Source organism: Corylus avellana, chromosome ca4 (assembly GCF_901000735.1).
Source record: "Corylus avellana chromosome ca4, CavTom2PMs-1.0".
Taxonomy (NCBI): Eukaryota; Viridiplantae; Streptophyta; class Magnoliopsida; order Fagales; family Betulaceae; genus Corylus; species Corylus avellana.
The window spans coordinates 28,324,905-28,340,472 of NC_081544.1; the positions used below are offsets into that span (position 1 = coordinate 28,324,905).

Genomic DNA, 15,568 nt, shown 5'->3' on the forward strand with positions numbered 1-15,568 from the left:
TATAATTTTGATGACAGGATAATTTTTTTGCATGATATTTTTTGTTATAAGTTATTGTCATTAGTAAATTAAGAACATTAATAAGCCAGTACAAATACAAGAAACATAAATTAGGATTGTCTCTATGATTAACATAGTTTCCCCACCGCGGACAAAGGACAACAAACAAACCTGGCCAATTTGTAAGTCACTAGGTCTCACCTTCATGCCTCATCCACATCATCATTATCCTTATCGTTATTATTTTTCTTGGGTAGCGAATGGGCCCTTGTATTTTGTTTCCACTTTTTGACGTTTATTGAACTCATGGAGGCTTGGGAAAGCCTCACTCCTTGTCTTTGGTACAACCTTGCACCATTGCATGACTGTTAAAGTATTAATTAAATGATTAAATTTTTCATTTCTAATCAGCTAAACTTTTGTGATAATGGATGATTTAACATTATTAGAGCCGATGTCATGAATACGAACCCTAACTCTACAATTTATCCCAATTTCAATTAAATATTCTAGCTGTTGGGCTTCACTTGTTGAGAGGAAGTTGAGCCCACATGTGAGGGGCGTGTTAAAGTATTAGTTAAATGATTAAATTCACCAATTTAAGACTAGTCATGCCCTTTGGTACAAAATGATGTGCGATTAAGCATAACGTTCATATAATATTTGTAGGTGAGAGGAGAGCATTAGTATGGATGTGGGACTCATTCCACAGGTTGTTGTATTTAATTAGAATGAGAAGGGAAGGGGATGACAAGTTGTGGTGGATCCCTTCCAAAAGAGAGCTGTTTGGTGTTAAATCCTTCTACAATGTCATGGATTGTCATGATGGTTTTCATTTCTCTTACTTATCAAAAAAAAAATGGTTTTCATTTCTCTTGGAAAAGTGTTTGGAGGACTAAGGTCCCATTGAGGGTGCCCTTTTTTATGTGGTTGACAGCCCTAGGGAAGATCCTACTTACCATAAACAATCTATGGAAGCGGCACGTCATTGTGGTTGATTGGTGTGTTATATGCAAAAACAATGGGGAGTTTGTGACCCATCTTCTTCTTTATTGTGAGGGTGAGTGTGTCATTTGGAACGTTTTCTTCAAACAATTCGGGTTGTCTTGAGTTATGCGTAGATGAGTAGTCAATTTGTTTACTTGTTGGTGGATTGCCGGTGGCTCTTAGAGTGCTACTATTTGGAAAATGGTGCTTTTGTGCCTTTTGTGGTGCCTTTGGAGAGAAAGGAATGATAGATGTTTTGAGGACTGTGACAAGACTATGGAGGAGTTGAAATCTATTTTCTTCAACATTTTGTATCTTTGGACAGCTGCTTATGTTTCTTCTTTAGAGATTAGCTATCATGATTATCTTGTTCTTTTTGCCCCTAATACCTAGGTTGAAAGGATAAATTTTGCAAGAACTCTGGCAAAACTATGAAGGTTGCATTACCAGGTTCTAAGATGAAACATGTCTGATGTGGTATGGCCACTTTCAATGCAGACTGCAAGGTTGCACTTTTTTATGCTGAATGCACCACAAGAGCATAATTAACACCAAATTTATATTTGAAGTTTAAGAGAGGCCCTGGTGACCTTTGATTTCAGAGATAATATGTTCCTAATTTCACTTGAATGGGTAAACTAGTTGTTAACTACGTCAGATACTATGGATGGTCTTAAGTTAGCTGGGGTAAACAGACTGTTATATTTTCTCTATTCCTGATTGTGGCTTGAAACTTTCACCACATCCTAGCTTCTAGGATTGATGGCGTCATATCAAATCATGGAAGTTAGTATGTATGGCAGCATCCTAATTCTGTTTCTGAATTTGTTTTTCTAGTTTGGCTCTTTGAGTTCAACGGAAATGTGTTGGTAGACTGCAAGTCTTTTGTGTCCTTCTAAGCATAGTATATTGGTAACTCAGTTACTTATGACAGACTGTTGCTGTCAGGAAGTATGCTATTGTTGCCTTTTAAATGTTGATCAGTTGTGCTACAGCTTGACTGAGGCTGTCTCTGAAAAGTAAAATTTAAGCTTCCATATGCCCTAATTTGGGAAGTGGGACATCATCTTTTACTCCAATCGTCAATCAGGATCACCTATAAATGCTACTAGGCAATCACTAATAGAAAAATATAATAACTTAGTTTATGAACATTTGTTCAGGCTTATGGTTTTGATGCTCAATTTGGACCTGGGTTGATTGTATTGCACCCAGCTCTGCACATCTGCTTTTGTTTTACCAATAACTATATGCCATTTGACAGCTAGTTTCTTCTATTTTATTTTGGAATTCTTAATGAACTGTTGTTTGAAATCTCTGGTGTCATGTTGATGCACATTGCAGAAGCAACACCTAAGACTATAATGAGAACGATGGGAGTAAAAGGGCTCACCCTTTATCACTTGAAATCACATCTTCAGGTTTGTTGTTATTATACCCTCTTCGAATTGAGCCTGATTTTCCACTTGTTTATGCCTTTTTTATTGGCAAGATGATCTGTGAGAGAGAGAGAGAGAGAGAGAGAGAGAGAGAGACTCACAGAGACTTGGGGGTTACCAAAAGTCTTGAGCACATGATTCTAAACTCATATTGTATCTTGTCTTCAATCAACTCCTGGTCTTTTCCTGCCCCATAGCATGTGGTAATTTGGTGTAGTATATTCATTGCTTTTCCTGTATGTGATGATGATTTGGTGTAGTATATTCATTGCTTTTCCTGTATGTGATGATGATTCTTGCAGAAATACCGCTTGGGGAAGCAATCTTTCAAGGATTCAATTGAAAACTCAAAGGATGGTATTTACCTTAAATCTTCATTACAATTTTTTTTTTTGCACATTCAATTATAAGTATGCCACCCACCCCCTCCTCATTCCCAATGTTATACTGAGGTTTTTGAATGTCTTCATGATTCCTTATGAAATAGAAGGAAAATACTGGAAATTTTATGAGAACATCCAAAGAAAAGAGCCCATGGAAGAAACTTTCAGAATACTCAGGGTTTAACTTTTGGGCATGTTTTATCACTAAATTTAATATTGCAAGCCTGGGTTTTTTAAATAGAAGGTTCCGTTCTATTTTTGGCAGAGAAATAAAAGGTCATTTTCAGGAGTTTTAAGATAACCGTGAAATACTGATTTTTTTTCAGCATTTGTCTTCTTGAGTTTCTTTCTTTTTTTTCTTTGTTCTTTTTTTTAAAATAAAAAATAAAAAATTTATGCATGTGTTTAAGGTCAAAACAGGAAGCATGTGCCAGGAGAAATTCTTGAAAAAGTAGTTCTTCTCAACTGTAAATTGGTCAGCCTTTTTCACTGATTTGATGTGCTGAACTATTATAATAGTGCTTTGTTGGAATATGGAAGCATGTTAGTATTTACCACATCATATGGTGGGAATGGCAGATAATGCTGGTGACAAGTAGCAGCATTTGATATATTTTTTTTATTGATTAATAGTCTGCATTTGGGATTGCAGCTTCCTGCATTGCAGAAAGTCAGGATACTGGTTCATCTTCGTCACCATCATCAAGAATGATGGCACAAGATCTGAATGAGTAAATAATCTTTTCCTTTTTTCTGCAAGCACTTGTTAATCCAACTTGTTTTCTTTTTTTCTTGGTAAGAACTTATAAATCCATGTCTTCATGCTTCATTTTCATCTTTCAAACAGTGGTTTCCAAGTTACTGAGGCATTGCGAGTACAAATGGAAGTCCAACGAAGACTGCATGAGCAGCTGGAGGTTAGTTTCTTTCTTGTGACTCAGTGTCTGGTTGGCTACTAAATGCAAGCTTATTATGTTTTTAGGTTAGCATAAACCAGTTTAGGCATGCATTCAATAGGTTACCTGCCGGCATAGCCTAATTGAAAGTAAGCAAGCTCCTAATCACCAAACCTCCAAGACTTAAGGGGAGTACAAACCTTCTTCCAATTAACAAGATGGAACTTGGGTTCGTTATTCAAGCCACCCCATATGAAATACCTCTACAATTTTCCTATTCTATTAGCAACCCTGACCGGGATAAGGAAGAGAGAAAGGAAATATGTAGGCAAGTTGGAAAGCATACTCTTGATCAACGTTATCGGCCGCCCTTCGAAAAATAGTCTTTTCCACCTTGCTAATCTTCTCAATAATTGTATTCCAAATAAATCTAGCCTTGAAAGAAGAATGGGGATTTTCAGGGTGATTGGACTACTAAATTAGGATTTTTAAGAAGCATGGTTTTGCATGAAAAATCTGGGAAAGCCATGGGGGGGGGAGTTCAATTGAGACGTGAGAAAAGGAGAGAAGGGTGGAGGCCCATCTTGTGTTCATATGAGAGCGCCTGTGTCATTGTGTCATGGATGAAAGGGGGGGTGGTCAGTGGAGAAGTGAGAAAAGAGAGAAGGGTGGAGATCCATCTTGCGTGCATATGAGAGTGGCTGTCTAGATGGATGCAATAAGCATCCTTTCTACATAGGGTAAGGGTATTTATAGGCAAGTCCACGTGTGGCCTACACACGCGCATGGTGGTCCATGATATTCTCCAAGAATGAGAGGCACGTATATTTCTTCTTGGGGATATACTGACCTAATAAGGAGTCCACATTGAGATAACTGCTTTTGGGGTCGCATATCAGGTACTAGTAATTGGCCTTTTTCCCAAGAACCACCAAACCGTCGTCTCCTTGGAAAACCTCCAGGCTGGCATAATAATCTATTATGATGTGGCACATTTGTCCACTTAAGCACTCTCACCTTGATGGCCATGGCCTAAATATATTTATTAACAAAGTATTACTTAATGGTTTTGATCAAAGCAGGTGCAGCGTCATCTACAACTTCGGATTGAAGCGCAAGGCAAATACCTGCAGTCAATACTTGAGAGGGCTTGCAAAGCTCTGAATGACCAGGCTGCTGAATCTGCTGGTCTTGAAGCTGCTAGGGAAGAGCTCTCTGAACTGGCAATCAAGGTTTCCAATGACTGTCAAGGACTGGCTTCCCTAGAGACCATGAAAATGCCCTTCTTGCCCGAAATTGCTGCAGCTTTAGAGAACAATAGCACTTCCAATCTGCCAGCTCGCATTGGCGACTGCTCTGTGGAAAGCTGCTTGACATCAACTGGAAGCCCAGTTTCTCCAATGGCAATGGGTTTGCAGGCTGCTGCTTTGAAGAAGAGATCAAGGCCCTTATTTGGTAATGGAGATTCATTGCCCTTGGAGGGTAACATGCGGCACGATATAGAATGGATGATGACTAATATTGGATGAATTGTATGACATTTCCTTATTGAAATGGAAACCTTTTTCTTTTCTTCTTTGTCCAGTAGATCTTCATGTTCCAGCCTTTAGTCAACTGTATCTTCAGTGGTCTGTATATTCTTGAGGTAGATCTTTTAAATGTGGGAAATGCCTTATTTTATAGCTGGGAAGTACCTTGCTTCACCTGTGACACTAGCAAAATTAGTTTGCAATTGACCGCAATTGATATTTGTGCCACATAGGTGATGACTGATCACTGATGAGTACCAGGATGCCTTTTTCTTTTTGTGTCTTTTTCTTTTCTTTTACCTAAGTAGACTAGCAGGACACTTGCAGAAAACTATAAGCAACTTGAAAGTAAATATTCTTCCATGAAATACCCAAGTAGATTGAAGCTTGGTGGATGCCCAAGCAGCCACTGAAATCTCAATAAATTCTACACCAATTTATATTGATGAGGATGAATATCTCATTTGAACTCTCCCCTTCTCAAAAAGCCCATAGAGCAAGAACCAGGCCTTGAGGATCTGAGTCGTTTGAGTCAATAAATACATTAAAATTGTAAGAAATAAAAACTTTTTATAGGACAAGATTAAATAGTAGAAAAATTATTCAACACCTTTACGGGTGTGTGTGTGTGTTTTTATTTATTTATTTTTATTTCCGTCAAAAATTTAAACTCGACTTAAAAAATAAATAAATCTAAGACCTCTAACATCTTTTCCTTCAAATAAATAACAAAATGATATGAAAAAATAAAAGCATTCACTGTAGTTTATAAGTACTATAATCGTAGTTCTCAATCATTAATCTCCATTTACCTTCTTTTTAGATTCTTGATTTTCAGTGGAATCAAAGTCATGTGGGACTTGGAAGTTGGAAGGAACTAGGAAGCATGGAATGGTAAATAATGTTAAAAATGAGTACCTGAAAGAAAAGAGAAGCATATTTTGGAACTGCGTGTTGTCAAAAGCAATAATGGCATCTCCACTTACTTTATAGGAGTCCCCGTTTTGCTTCTCTCCTTGATCACCCTTTCCCTTTCCACTTTTGCTTTCTGGGTGCTTCTCATTTTTGCTCTATATGTTATTTCTCTGCGACCCTTTTCCTCTCCTGCAAGAGCTTGCTTCTTCTTCTTTCACAGCATGAAGGTTTCTACGGGTGAGTCTTTCTATCTTTCTTGTCTTTTTTTTTTTTTTTCGGTATTATTTTCCAATTTTCCATCCTGTGCTCTTCAATCTGTGAGCTGTTTTCTTATAATCTAGACTGGTACTGAAAACCCGAAGATAGAGTGGGCATTGCTAGAAAATTTATAGGTTTGGTTGTTTATGTTTGAATTTTTTTTGGGGGTTTATTGTAACGTTCTTTAAGTTGTTAATTTAGCTTATTCATTTATTTATCTTTTCGTTTTCCTTTTGTATAGTGTGTAAGACGAAGTTTGATTATATTTCTTTCAAGTTTTTAGTTGTGGGTTCTAAATATGTTCTTGTTAGTTATTAAGCTGATTCAGTTTGAATTGTATGCATAGAAACACATATACTATTCTTTCTTTCTTTTTTGTTGTTGAGTTGTTGCTATAACCTTATAAATTTGATCCATTTTTACTGTAACTTTTAGTTCTTTCTTTGTTGGCATCGTCTGAATTGCAGGTTGAGAATAGGAATAATGTGATTGTCATATTTTCCTAAAAGATATTGTGATTCTTATGGATATTATGCTTAGACTGAAATTTGAGTGTCAGTTTGGTCCTTACATTTTAAGTTTGAACAATTTATTTGTTTAGTAGGTAGTGACAAATAAATCCTTCTGTTATAATTTGTCTGTTAGATCCTATTGGAATTAATCACTTGCTATACATATAACTTTTGGCACATCCACCATAATTTTCAAATGAGATCATTAAACCTATCCATCTAAAATTACTATTAACCATCACCTATTTCATCCCTCTATCCGAAGACATGCTCGAACGGCTTATGCCTTCCCTTGTATCTCGATCAACCCGTACCTGAATCTGCTTCAAGTTATGACAATCCTCAAGAGCCATGTATTCTGTCTCTTATGCATGCTATCTTCGGTCGTTTTGGGCTGTTGGGTTATGCCTAAAAGTGTGGTGAATCTTTTTGCTTGTTGGTAGACGGGAGGACGTCCTCGGAGTGCTATTGTGTGGAAGATGGTTCCTCTCTGCATTATGTGGTGTTTATGGAGGGAAAGAAATGCGACATGCTTTGAGGACCTTGAAAGGACTTTGGAGGAGCTCAAGTCCTTCTTCTTCTTTACTCTTTTCACTTGGACAGCTGCTTGGTTAGCTCCATTAGTGATTAATTGTTCTCTTTTCTTCTCCTAATTAGGCTTTATCTTGTATACTTCTTGTGTATTAGGGTTGCGTCCCGCTGCGCTTTTTGATATATACTACATTACTTATAAAAATAAAAATAAAAATAAAAAATGTATCCTATCTCTTATTCTGGTTTAAGGGTGGTTAGCTCCGCATTGGATTATTTTATTTTGAAGATAGGATATCCTAATTCTGGTTGAGAATAGCATAACCCTTGTTGAGTTTCTATTGGGTATGGTGACAAATTAGTCCCTAAACCTGAATTACAGCAATCCGAGGTTGAATAACCTGTCAGCATTTTGATTCTTGACCTCTCTCGAATTTGTGTGATTGTTGAAATGTCATATGGTCATATAATGCAATAATTATCTTAAAATGTAACTGGTGGAACAATTGAGATGTAAGATATACAAGACGTGTTCTGGGTTTCATCATATATTTTGAGCTTAAATTGATTCCTCATTGTGTTTCCATTTAAAGGCACATCTCAAGGTTGCCCTTCTCTAAGGTCTTTGTCCATCAAAGTGGGAAGTATGCTTTGCCCTTGTAGTTCTCCAAACAAATATAAGAGGTTAGATGCTAAGCTTGAAAGGAAAATGGCTGAGGCCAAGAGAGGTTCATCAGGGCATCACAATTTCAAGTCACTTGACAGCATAATTATGAAGTTCCCTCAGTTCAAGGAGGGATTGAAAAACATAAGAGCTGTGTTTGAACAATATGGTAAGTTTTAGACTGGGTTGATTCCCCTTTCCCTAAGCTTTTCCCCATTTGAATTAGTTATCAAGAAGGTTTACTTAAAGTGATTCTTTATCTCTCTTTCATAGATGAGGACTCTAATGGAACCATTGACCGAGAGGAACTAAAGAAATGCTTACAAAAACTGCAACTCCATCTGACAGAGGAGGAGGTTGAGGATCTGTTCCATTCATGTGACATTGATGGCAGTGAAGGGATACAATTCAATGAGTTCATTGTTCTTCTTTGTCTCATCTATCTCCTGAAGGATCCTTCTTCCTCTAATACTGTATTTGCGATAAACTTTTTATTAGTTCTTCAATTTATCTCAGAGTTAAACATGTGCAGAGAATATTGGGCTAATCAAATATATACATATATAAATGGTTTGGATTTTGTTTCAGACATCGAGGTTAGGTTCGCCACAGCTTGAAGCGACTTTTGACACCATAATTGAAGTATTCTTTTTTCTTGATAAAAATGGAGATGGAAAGCTGAATAAAAAAGACGTGGTCAAGGCATTGAATGAGGCTTCTCCTTGGGAGAAATCCCCTTCTCACATCACCAGGACCCGATTCAGTATGAATTGCTTCACTGGCTATACTTTTGCTTTTGTTTTGGTTTATTTACTCCCTACTTCAATTACAACTTGCCGCAGCTCCCTTCATCCCTCTAAAGCCCTTCACTCCACTCATTTGAGCATTTCTAATCAGACCTGGCTATGTTTTTTCTTGCTGAAGTTTTTTATTCCTCCCCCCAATTTTATATCGAATCGGTTTATTTATTTATCGATATATTGTATTTTTGAATGAATGCAGAAGAAATGGACTGGGACAGGAATGGGAAGGTCAGTTTCAGGGAGTTCCTCTTTGCATTCATCAATTGGGTTGGGATCGACACAGATGAAGAAATGCCTCTGGCAGGAACTTAAACAAATGAACAGGATGTAAAGACTTTGCACATATCACTATCTTGCATTTGTAAAGACTTTGTCTCTAGCTTTTGTCATTTATGATTTCTTTTCAAATGTTTGAATTCTGAGCCACCGTATGAATCACGATGTTGTTCTTGATTTCTATTTTATTATTATTTTCTTAATATGTTGTTTCCATATTCTCTAAATTGTATTGGAAAAGCTTTGTATAAATGGTTCTTGGGAATGGATAGGGCAGACATTTGGATATACCTGGAGTACACTATATTATCATAAAAGAAGTGAAGACATGCTTGCTTCTCTTTTGCTATACTCAAAATCTAGCTGAAACACTGTACAAAAATCTTAACTAGAAAAGTTTCGCAAAAAAAAAACACAACACAGAGAGACTTGCTCAGCTAAGCCAAGTTCATCAGAACCCAGTTTATACAATCTCTCACTCACTAATGTTACCGTTACATGGGTGTGACTAATGACTATCATTGTATTCCTAGAGCTTGGATCCTCTTAATCAATGACAAAGAAGATGCATTTCTTTCCTTCCATTCTTCTTTGCTCTCTGTTTGGCCATCATCCACAAAGCATTCGTCATTCCCATCAAGTATCCTTGCAATCTGCCTCATGCTTGGCCTTAATTGTGGGTTGGAGCCTGTGCATGCAATTCCTAGTTTTACAAGTCTCATCAGTTCATTGTGATTGTACTCCCCATTCAACCTTGTATCAGCCAGTTCCTCCAATGGTCTTCTCCATGCCAGAAATTGACGGACTCTGTTCACCAACAGAGCCTGTGGCCAGCGGAAGTCAACCGCCATCTCTCCGGTAACCACCTCAAGCACCACAACACCAAAGCTATATATGTCGGCCATGGGGGTAGCCTCACCGGATTCCATATACTCCGGCGACATATAACCAAATATCCCCCGAACTGATTTGCATGTGTTAGCGGCGACATGATGCCCATGTTCATTCCGGGTCAGAAACTCGGCCAGGGCGAAGGAGCCGAGTCTTGGGTTCATGTCTGAATCAAGAATAACCGCAGAAGAGGTAATGTTTCTGTGGATAACTTGTTCATCCCATTCCTCATGAAGATAAAGAATGGCAGAGGCAAGCGATCTGATTATGTTGTATCTGTGACGCCACAACAAAACAGAATGGTGCATTGTATTAACATGGTGGAAAAGCCGGTGACTTAGAAGGCGATTTGTTGAGTAATCGTAGACAACAAGCATCTCCCCTTGCTCAGTGCACCATCCACGGAGCTGTATCAAATTTCGGTGGCGGAGCCTTCCCAGATTCTGGAGCTCATTTGAGAATCTTGCTCGCAGTGCAGGGCATGTCTTCATCCCCAGCCGCTTCACCAGGATATGGTGACGGTTGTCGTCGAGGACGCCGTGGTAGGCGGTTCCGAAGTCCAGCTCTGCTGCCCTGTGCGACTCTGAGAAATTGTTTGTAGCAGAAATGATTTCCTTGAAGGATATTTCTCGTGGGGTTTCTACCAAGTGAAAGTTTGTTGCTCTGCTAACGCTGTCGGAAGAGTTGATATTGCTGTTTGAGTTTCCATATTCAGCAGTTGCATATATGGTTTCTCCGGTGGCTGTGACATAGTTCGACGCGGCAGATGTGCTGCTGCTGTCTGTCGTAGTAGTATTGCTTGCGCTCGTGTTTGTTGCAGAGGATAAAGAGATGTACAGAGGGTGGGACCGGAATGATGGGAGAGCCGGCAGTGGGCCGGAAATGTTGCCGGAAAGTGCTTCGACAACCCATTTCATGTTTGGCCGTGATTCCGGGCTGTGGAGTGTGCAGAGAAGGCCAAGCTGAATCAACCGCTCCATATCCGATAGCCTGTAAGACCCATCTTGTAACCGGTTATCCGCTGCCTGCAGAAGCTTTCCTTCATCAGATAGACTTCGGATCCAGTCGAGCAAAATCATCTGATCATCTGGGTATGCGAGATCGACTGCCCGCCGACCCGACACCACCTCTAGAGCAACAATCCCGAAGCTGAAAACGTCGGATTTTGCGGTGGCAACACTTCGTTTTTGGAAGCTCTCGGGGGGCAAGTATCCAATTGTGCCGCCAATTCTGGTTGTCTCTGCCAGTCGAAACTGGTGACTTTGGATTGACGATCTGCTGGGTTGGAACTCCAGCTCATGTTCTAACCACCTCGCCAAGCCAAAATCACCGAGTCGGGCGTTATAATGGGAGTCAAGCATCACGTTGCTCGTCTTCACATCCCGGTGAATGATCTGAGTTTCCAACTGTTCGTGAATATAGTAAAGAGCAGCCGCCAGACCTCCGACTATATTCCTCCGACGCTCCCAACAGAGAGGCTGTGACCCCATGTTCTCCGGTCTTCGGAAAAGTATGCGGTCAAGGCTCCGGTTGGGCATGTAGTCATAAACCAAAAACAGCTGGTCTTCATGAACGCACCACCCTCTTAACCGGACAAGATTCCGGTGGCGGAGGTGAGCCACCGCCACCAGCTCCGCCATAAAAGTCTTCTCAAACCGCTCCCCTCTCTCCGCCAAGCATTTCACAGCAACCACAGTTCCATCACTAGGCAGAACCGCTCTATACACTTTCCCAAAACCTCCGCTGCCGAGCACTTGATCCTCGCTAAACCCATTAGACCCTATATAAAGCTCGGAAAAGCCAAAGATCCTCGGATTATCTCCGCCAACCTTGTCGGAAAGCTGTATCCCCGCCGCGTCGTGAAACACCCCAGACTGCTGTTTCCTCTGCCTCTCATGGTGACAACAAGTTACCCACCTGGACTCATAAACCCTGCACAGCAAGCCACGGAGGGAAGCAAGAATTTGACTGCTGCAGTCGCGATAAGGGCGTTGTTTCTTGCCCCCCTTCGCCGGTTTACCGGCTTGTTCGTGATCAGCCGGCTTGATTTCGTCGAAGTCCGCCGGTAAAATGAGGCACAGGTGGTTGAGCTGCATGGTAGAGGATATCTTGGATGACATATTTGCAGGACATGAACGGAAAAAGCCTTTTAAAAAAACGTTTACGTGTATTATGTGAAGGCGCTTATGCTTTTTGATACGCTTTTTATCAACACGGTTTGGTTGAATTGTATGCCACGGACCGTTCAGATTAGGACACCTAACCCTTTATTACGTCATAACGGGGAACTCTGAACGCCGATCTTCACGAACAATTCCTGCTTCTGGAAGCTCTATACAATCCCCATTTCTGTTTAACATGTGAGGAGTACCTATCATACCCGCATCTAGATGCATGCCCGTGGAAGACACGCGCGCTTTAAATTCTGGTCGTTCAAAGAATTTCTTTAGTGTGCCAACCTCTCTTTATATTTGATATCTAACATATGTATTCAGGATCGTACAAGTGTTTTCACATGTGGGTGTTTCAAAATGTTAATGCAACGGGTTGGTATATAAATGTGATTTCTAGCATTATCCGTTAAAATTGTATCTAAAAAATTAGTGAGATACTTTATGTAGGGTCTTTTGAAATCACAGTGGTTCGTTATATTTTACTTACCCATAAATTTTCTTCCACACGATTTTTCATCTCCCTAAATTAGTGAAATACTTTAGGTAGTCGGTTCATTATATTTTACTTACCCCCATGAATTTCCTTCCACAGGATTTTCCATCTCCCTAAATTAGTCAAATACTTTAGGTAGATACAAGAATTTGGAATCCATCTCTTTTTAAAATTCACCATTAGATCTGTAAGATCCATACATGAACCATACAAATCCAACGGTAAATTTGAAGATAGAAAAACAACATTGGTGTTTTTTTTTTTTTTTTAATTTAATTAATGATAGATGAGACACGGCATCTCAACAGAAATATACACAAAATGAACACCAAAATCTCAAAATACAAAAAGTATTTTTCTTTTGATGAGTGCTAGGCTTACAAACAAATTTTACAGAAAATTTTTTACAAACTGATGTGGGATTAGGTTTTTCAAAATTTAAACTTATCTTATATCCGATCATGTTATGCCACATCAGTTTATAAATTTTTTTAAATTTAAACTTATCTTATATCCAATCTTATATGCGCATGGACTACATGCTGGCTTTATTAAATGCATGGCAACCTCTTTAATACTTGATATCTAACATTGCTTGTATTCAGGCTCGTACAAGTGCTTGTACCATATATTACAAATTTAAATTTGGAATTTAAATTATTTTTTAAAATGCATCAATACGTACACTGTTAAAATGACGTGTCACATTGAATGGGGGGCAGCGTGAGGCAGCGTGAGTTTAGGATGAGAATATGAGATTGTCAAAAAGAAAGGGGTTGTAGGTCGGATGTAGGTTTGTCGAATCTGTCATTTTGTGAATCTTAATATTGTCGGGGATAATCGAAAGGATAAGTGTTAGATAACTAAATAAATAAACTTTAAAAAAATTTTAAATTGTAGAGGTAAAAATTTTTAAATTAAAAAAATATAATTTTCTTTTTTTTATTTGCTACGTTAATTTTAAATTTTTTTTAAATTTATTTATTTAGTTTCCTAACACTTCTCCTCGACAAGAAGCACTATGTAGGCTCCCGACTAGAGATGGCAGCAACTCATTAACTAACATCTTTGTCAAGTAGAGCACCACTCCCTAGCGACTCTTTTGGGAAAGTAATGGAGAGCACACTTGACATTTAATAGCAACACCCTTTGAATAAGTGCACCAAGATTTTCAATTTACTTATTGCCAACCCAACTATTTCTTCAAAAAAAAGATTCCTAGTATCCAATGGCATTGCACCGACGATTCGGGAAAAATGCTAGTTATATTTTTATTATTATTTTAAAATTACTTATAAAACCCGGTTAATACCTTATTATAATCTTTAGTCATATGTATATAAATTTTTAGGGGAAACTCTTCACTTTAAACTTCTAAGCTATCACGCGATTTAACATACTCTTATGAACTTTGAAATCTCTCAATTTGAACTCTTGAATTTTCAATTGTAATCAATTTGAACCATTCCGTTAAATTTCAAACATTAAAAATGACATAATGACGTTTATGCCTCTGACTTTTTTATAAAATTTTAAATTTACTCTTAATTTCAAATTAATTTTTTTAAAAAAAAATTACAAGGTGACCCACAGTTGGGGTGGGCCACCTTGTGACCCTTTTTTTCAAAAATTCTTTTTTTTTTTAATAAAAAGAAAATTGAAGGGTAATTTTGTCTTTTTATGAGTTTTAGCGGCAAAAATTGACAAATGGGTTCGAATTAATTGCAATTGAAAGTTCTGAGGTCCAAATTGAGAAGTTTTAAAGTTCGGAGGTATTTTTTTTTTTTAAAAAAAAAAAAAAGCTCGGAGGTATGTTAAATTGCATGATAGTTCAAAGGTCCAAAGTAAAGTTTCCCCAAACTTATAAATATAATTTTTTTTAGGTTGATTTTTAAGGTCGAGTTCAACCCAAAATATGGGAACTACTCATAAGAAATAGGTGTTTTTTTTTTTTTTTTTTTAAAGGAAAGAAAAAGAGTTTTTGTCTTAAGTGATATACATTAAAATGTCAATCAAATCGAAAGCGCTTGAAAAAAATATGTAATATAATGATATATTAAATGACAAATCTCGAGGTGTTACCAAATCCACAGGCAGTGCGGCCAAAAAATGTCAATATCGGCACAGTTGGGACGCTGACTGCGGGCCCCTTTGATTGAGATTGGGCTTTTGCATGGAGCCCAATTTCTATGGCCAGGGGGCCAATTTATATTTACACCGAAAGTTACCTCTCAGCTGTCAACAGGGGATGGCCATCATCTCTTAGTAGGCTTTCATTCTTATTAAAATTAGGTTTCAGATTTTTCCCTCCATGAAAAATATTAATTACATTTTTTGAATAATGTTTATTAGAAGAAGAAAAAGTATTTAAAATTTATGAAATCATCACTTTATACGAGCGATTTTTAATTGTTGAAACAACAGTTACATACTATTAACGGTTATTAATGTTAAAGAACTGAACCATATTTCACATGAAAATAATAAGCCTATAGCTTGCACGCTCGAGGGTGGCACAATTGTTAAAATATAAATTAAATAATTAAATTAATATTTGTTATCAGTTTAATTTTTTAGGATAAATAATAATTTAACATGATATCAGACCAGCGATTGTGAGTTCGAATCATGTCTCGGTCAATATTTCACATATTGAGTTTCACTTGTTAAAAAAAAATTAACTTTTTAATGACGACAAGTAGTGAAATACAAAAATAGTGGGAAAGTTGATTTTTTTTTTCTTAAAAAAAAGAAAGAAATAAAAGGGGTGGGGGGGGGGACCTATTTTATTTAATTAATGCATGTGGTGCATGTTAG

General features: G+C 37.9%; 3 protein-coding genes across 3 annotated transcripts; 2 read left to right on the forward strand and 1 right to left on the reverse strand.

Annotated features, from left to right (window-relative positions):
* The first annotated feature begins 2,294 nt into the window (after positions 1-2,294).
* LOC132180112 (protein PHR1-LIKE 3-like) lies at positions 2,295-5,491 on the forward strand. Its single transcript, XM_059592966.1, has 5 exons — positions 2,295-2,408; positions 2,729-2,783; positions 3,462-3,540; positions 3,657-3,726; positions 4,788-5,491. The coding sequence occupies exons 1-5, from the start codon at positions 2,313-2,315 to the stop codon at positions 5,232-5,234; spliced, it is 747 nt and encodes a 248-aa protein (XP_059448949.1). The 5' UTR covers positions 2,295-2,312; the 3' UTR covers positions 5,235-5,491.
* A 682-nt stretch (positions 5,492-6,173) lies between these two features.
* LOC132177282 (probable calcium-binding protein CML22) lies at positions 6,174-9,396 on the forward strand. Its single transcript, XM_059589541.1, has 5 exons — positions 6,174-6,386; positions 8,044-8,283; positions 8,388-8,587; positions 8,703-8,877; positions 9,117-9,396. Exons 1-5 carry the CDS (start codon positions 6,371-6,373, stop codon positions 9,227-9,229), a joined length of 744 nt encoding a protein of 247 aa, XP_059445524.1. The 5' UTR covers positions 6,174-6,370; the 3' UTR covers positions 9,230-9,396.
* Positions 9,397-9,507: 111 nt separating this feature from the next.
* LOC132177281 (receptor like protein kinase S.2) lies at positions 9,508-12,596 on the reverse strand. Its single transcript, XM_059589540.1, has one exon. It carries the CDS (start codon positions 12,202-12,204, stop codon positions 9,712-9,714), a length of 2,493 nt encoding a protein of 830 aa, XP_059445523.1. The 5' UTR covers positions 12,205-12,596; the 3' UTR covers positions 9,508-9,711.
* Positions 12,597-15,568: the final 2,972 nt, after the last annotated feature.

Excerpts from the sequence above, each read along its gene's own strand:
- LOC132180112 (XM_059592966.1), top strand. The coding sequence starts at position 2,313 with ATGTTGATGCACATTGCAGAAGCAACACCTAAGACTATAATGAGAACG. Across the intron at positions 3,541-3,656 it reads ATGGCACAAGATCTGAATGA|TGGTTTCCAAGTTACTGAGG; the intron begins GTAAATAATCTT and ends TCTTTCAAACAG. Across the intron at positions 3,727-4,787 it reads GACTGCATGAGCAGCTGGAG|GTGCAGCGTCATCTACAACT; the intron begins GTTAGTTTCTTT and ends TGATCAAAGCAG.
- LOC132177282 (XM_059589541.1), top strand. Across the intron at positions 8,284-8,387 it reads AGCTGTGTTTGAACAATATG|ATGAGGACTCTAATGGAACC; the intron begins GTAAGTTTTAGA and ends TCTCTTTCATAG. Across the intron at positions 8,878-9,116 it reads CATCACCAGGACCCGATTCA|AAGAAATGGACTGGGACAGG; the intron begins GTATGAATTGCT and ends GAATGAATGCAG.
- LOC132177281 (XM_059589540.1), bottom strand. The coding sequence starts at position 12,204 with ATGTCATCCAAGATATCCTCTACCATGCAGCTCAACCACCTGTGCCTC.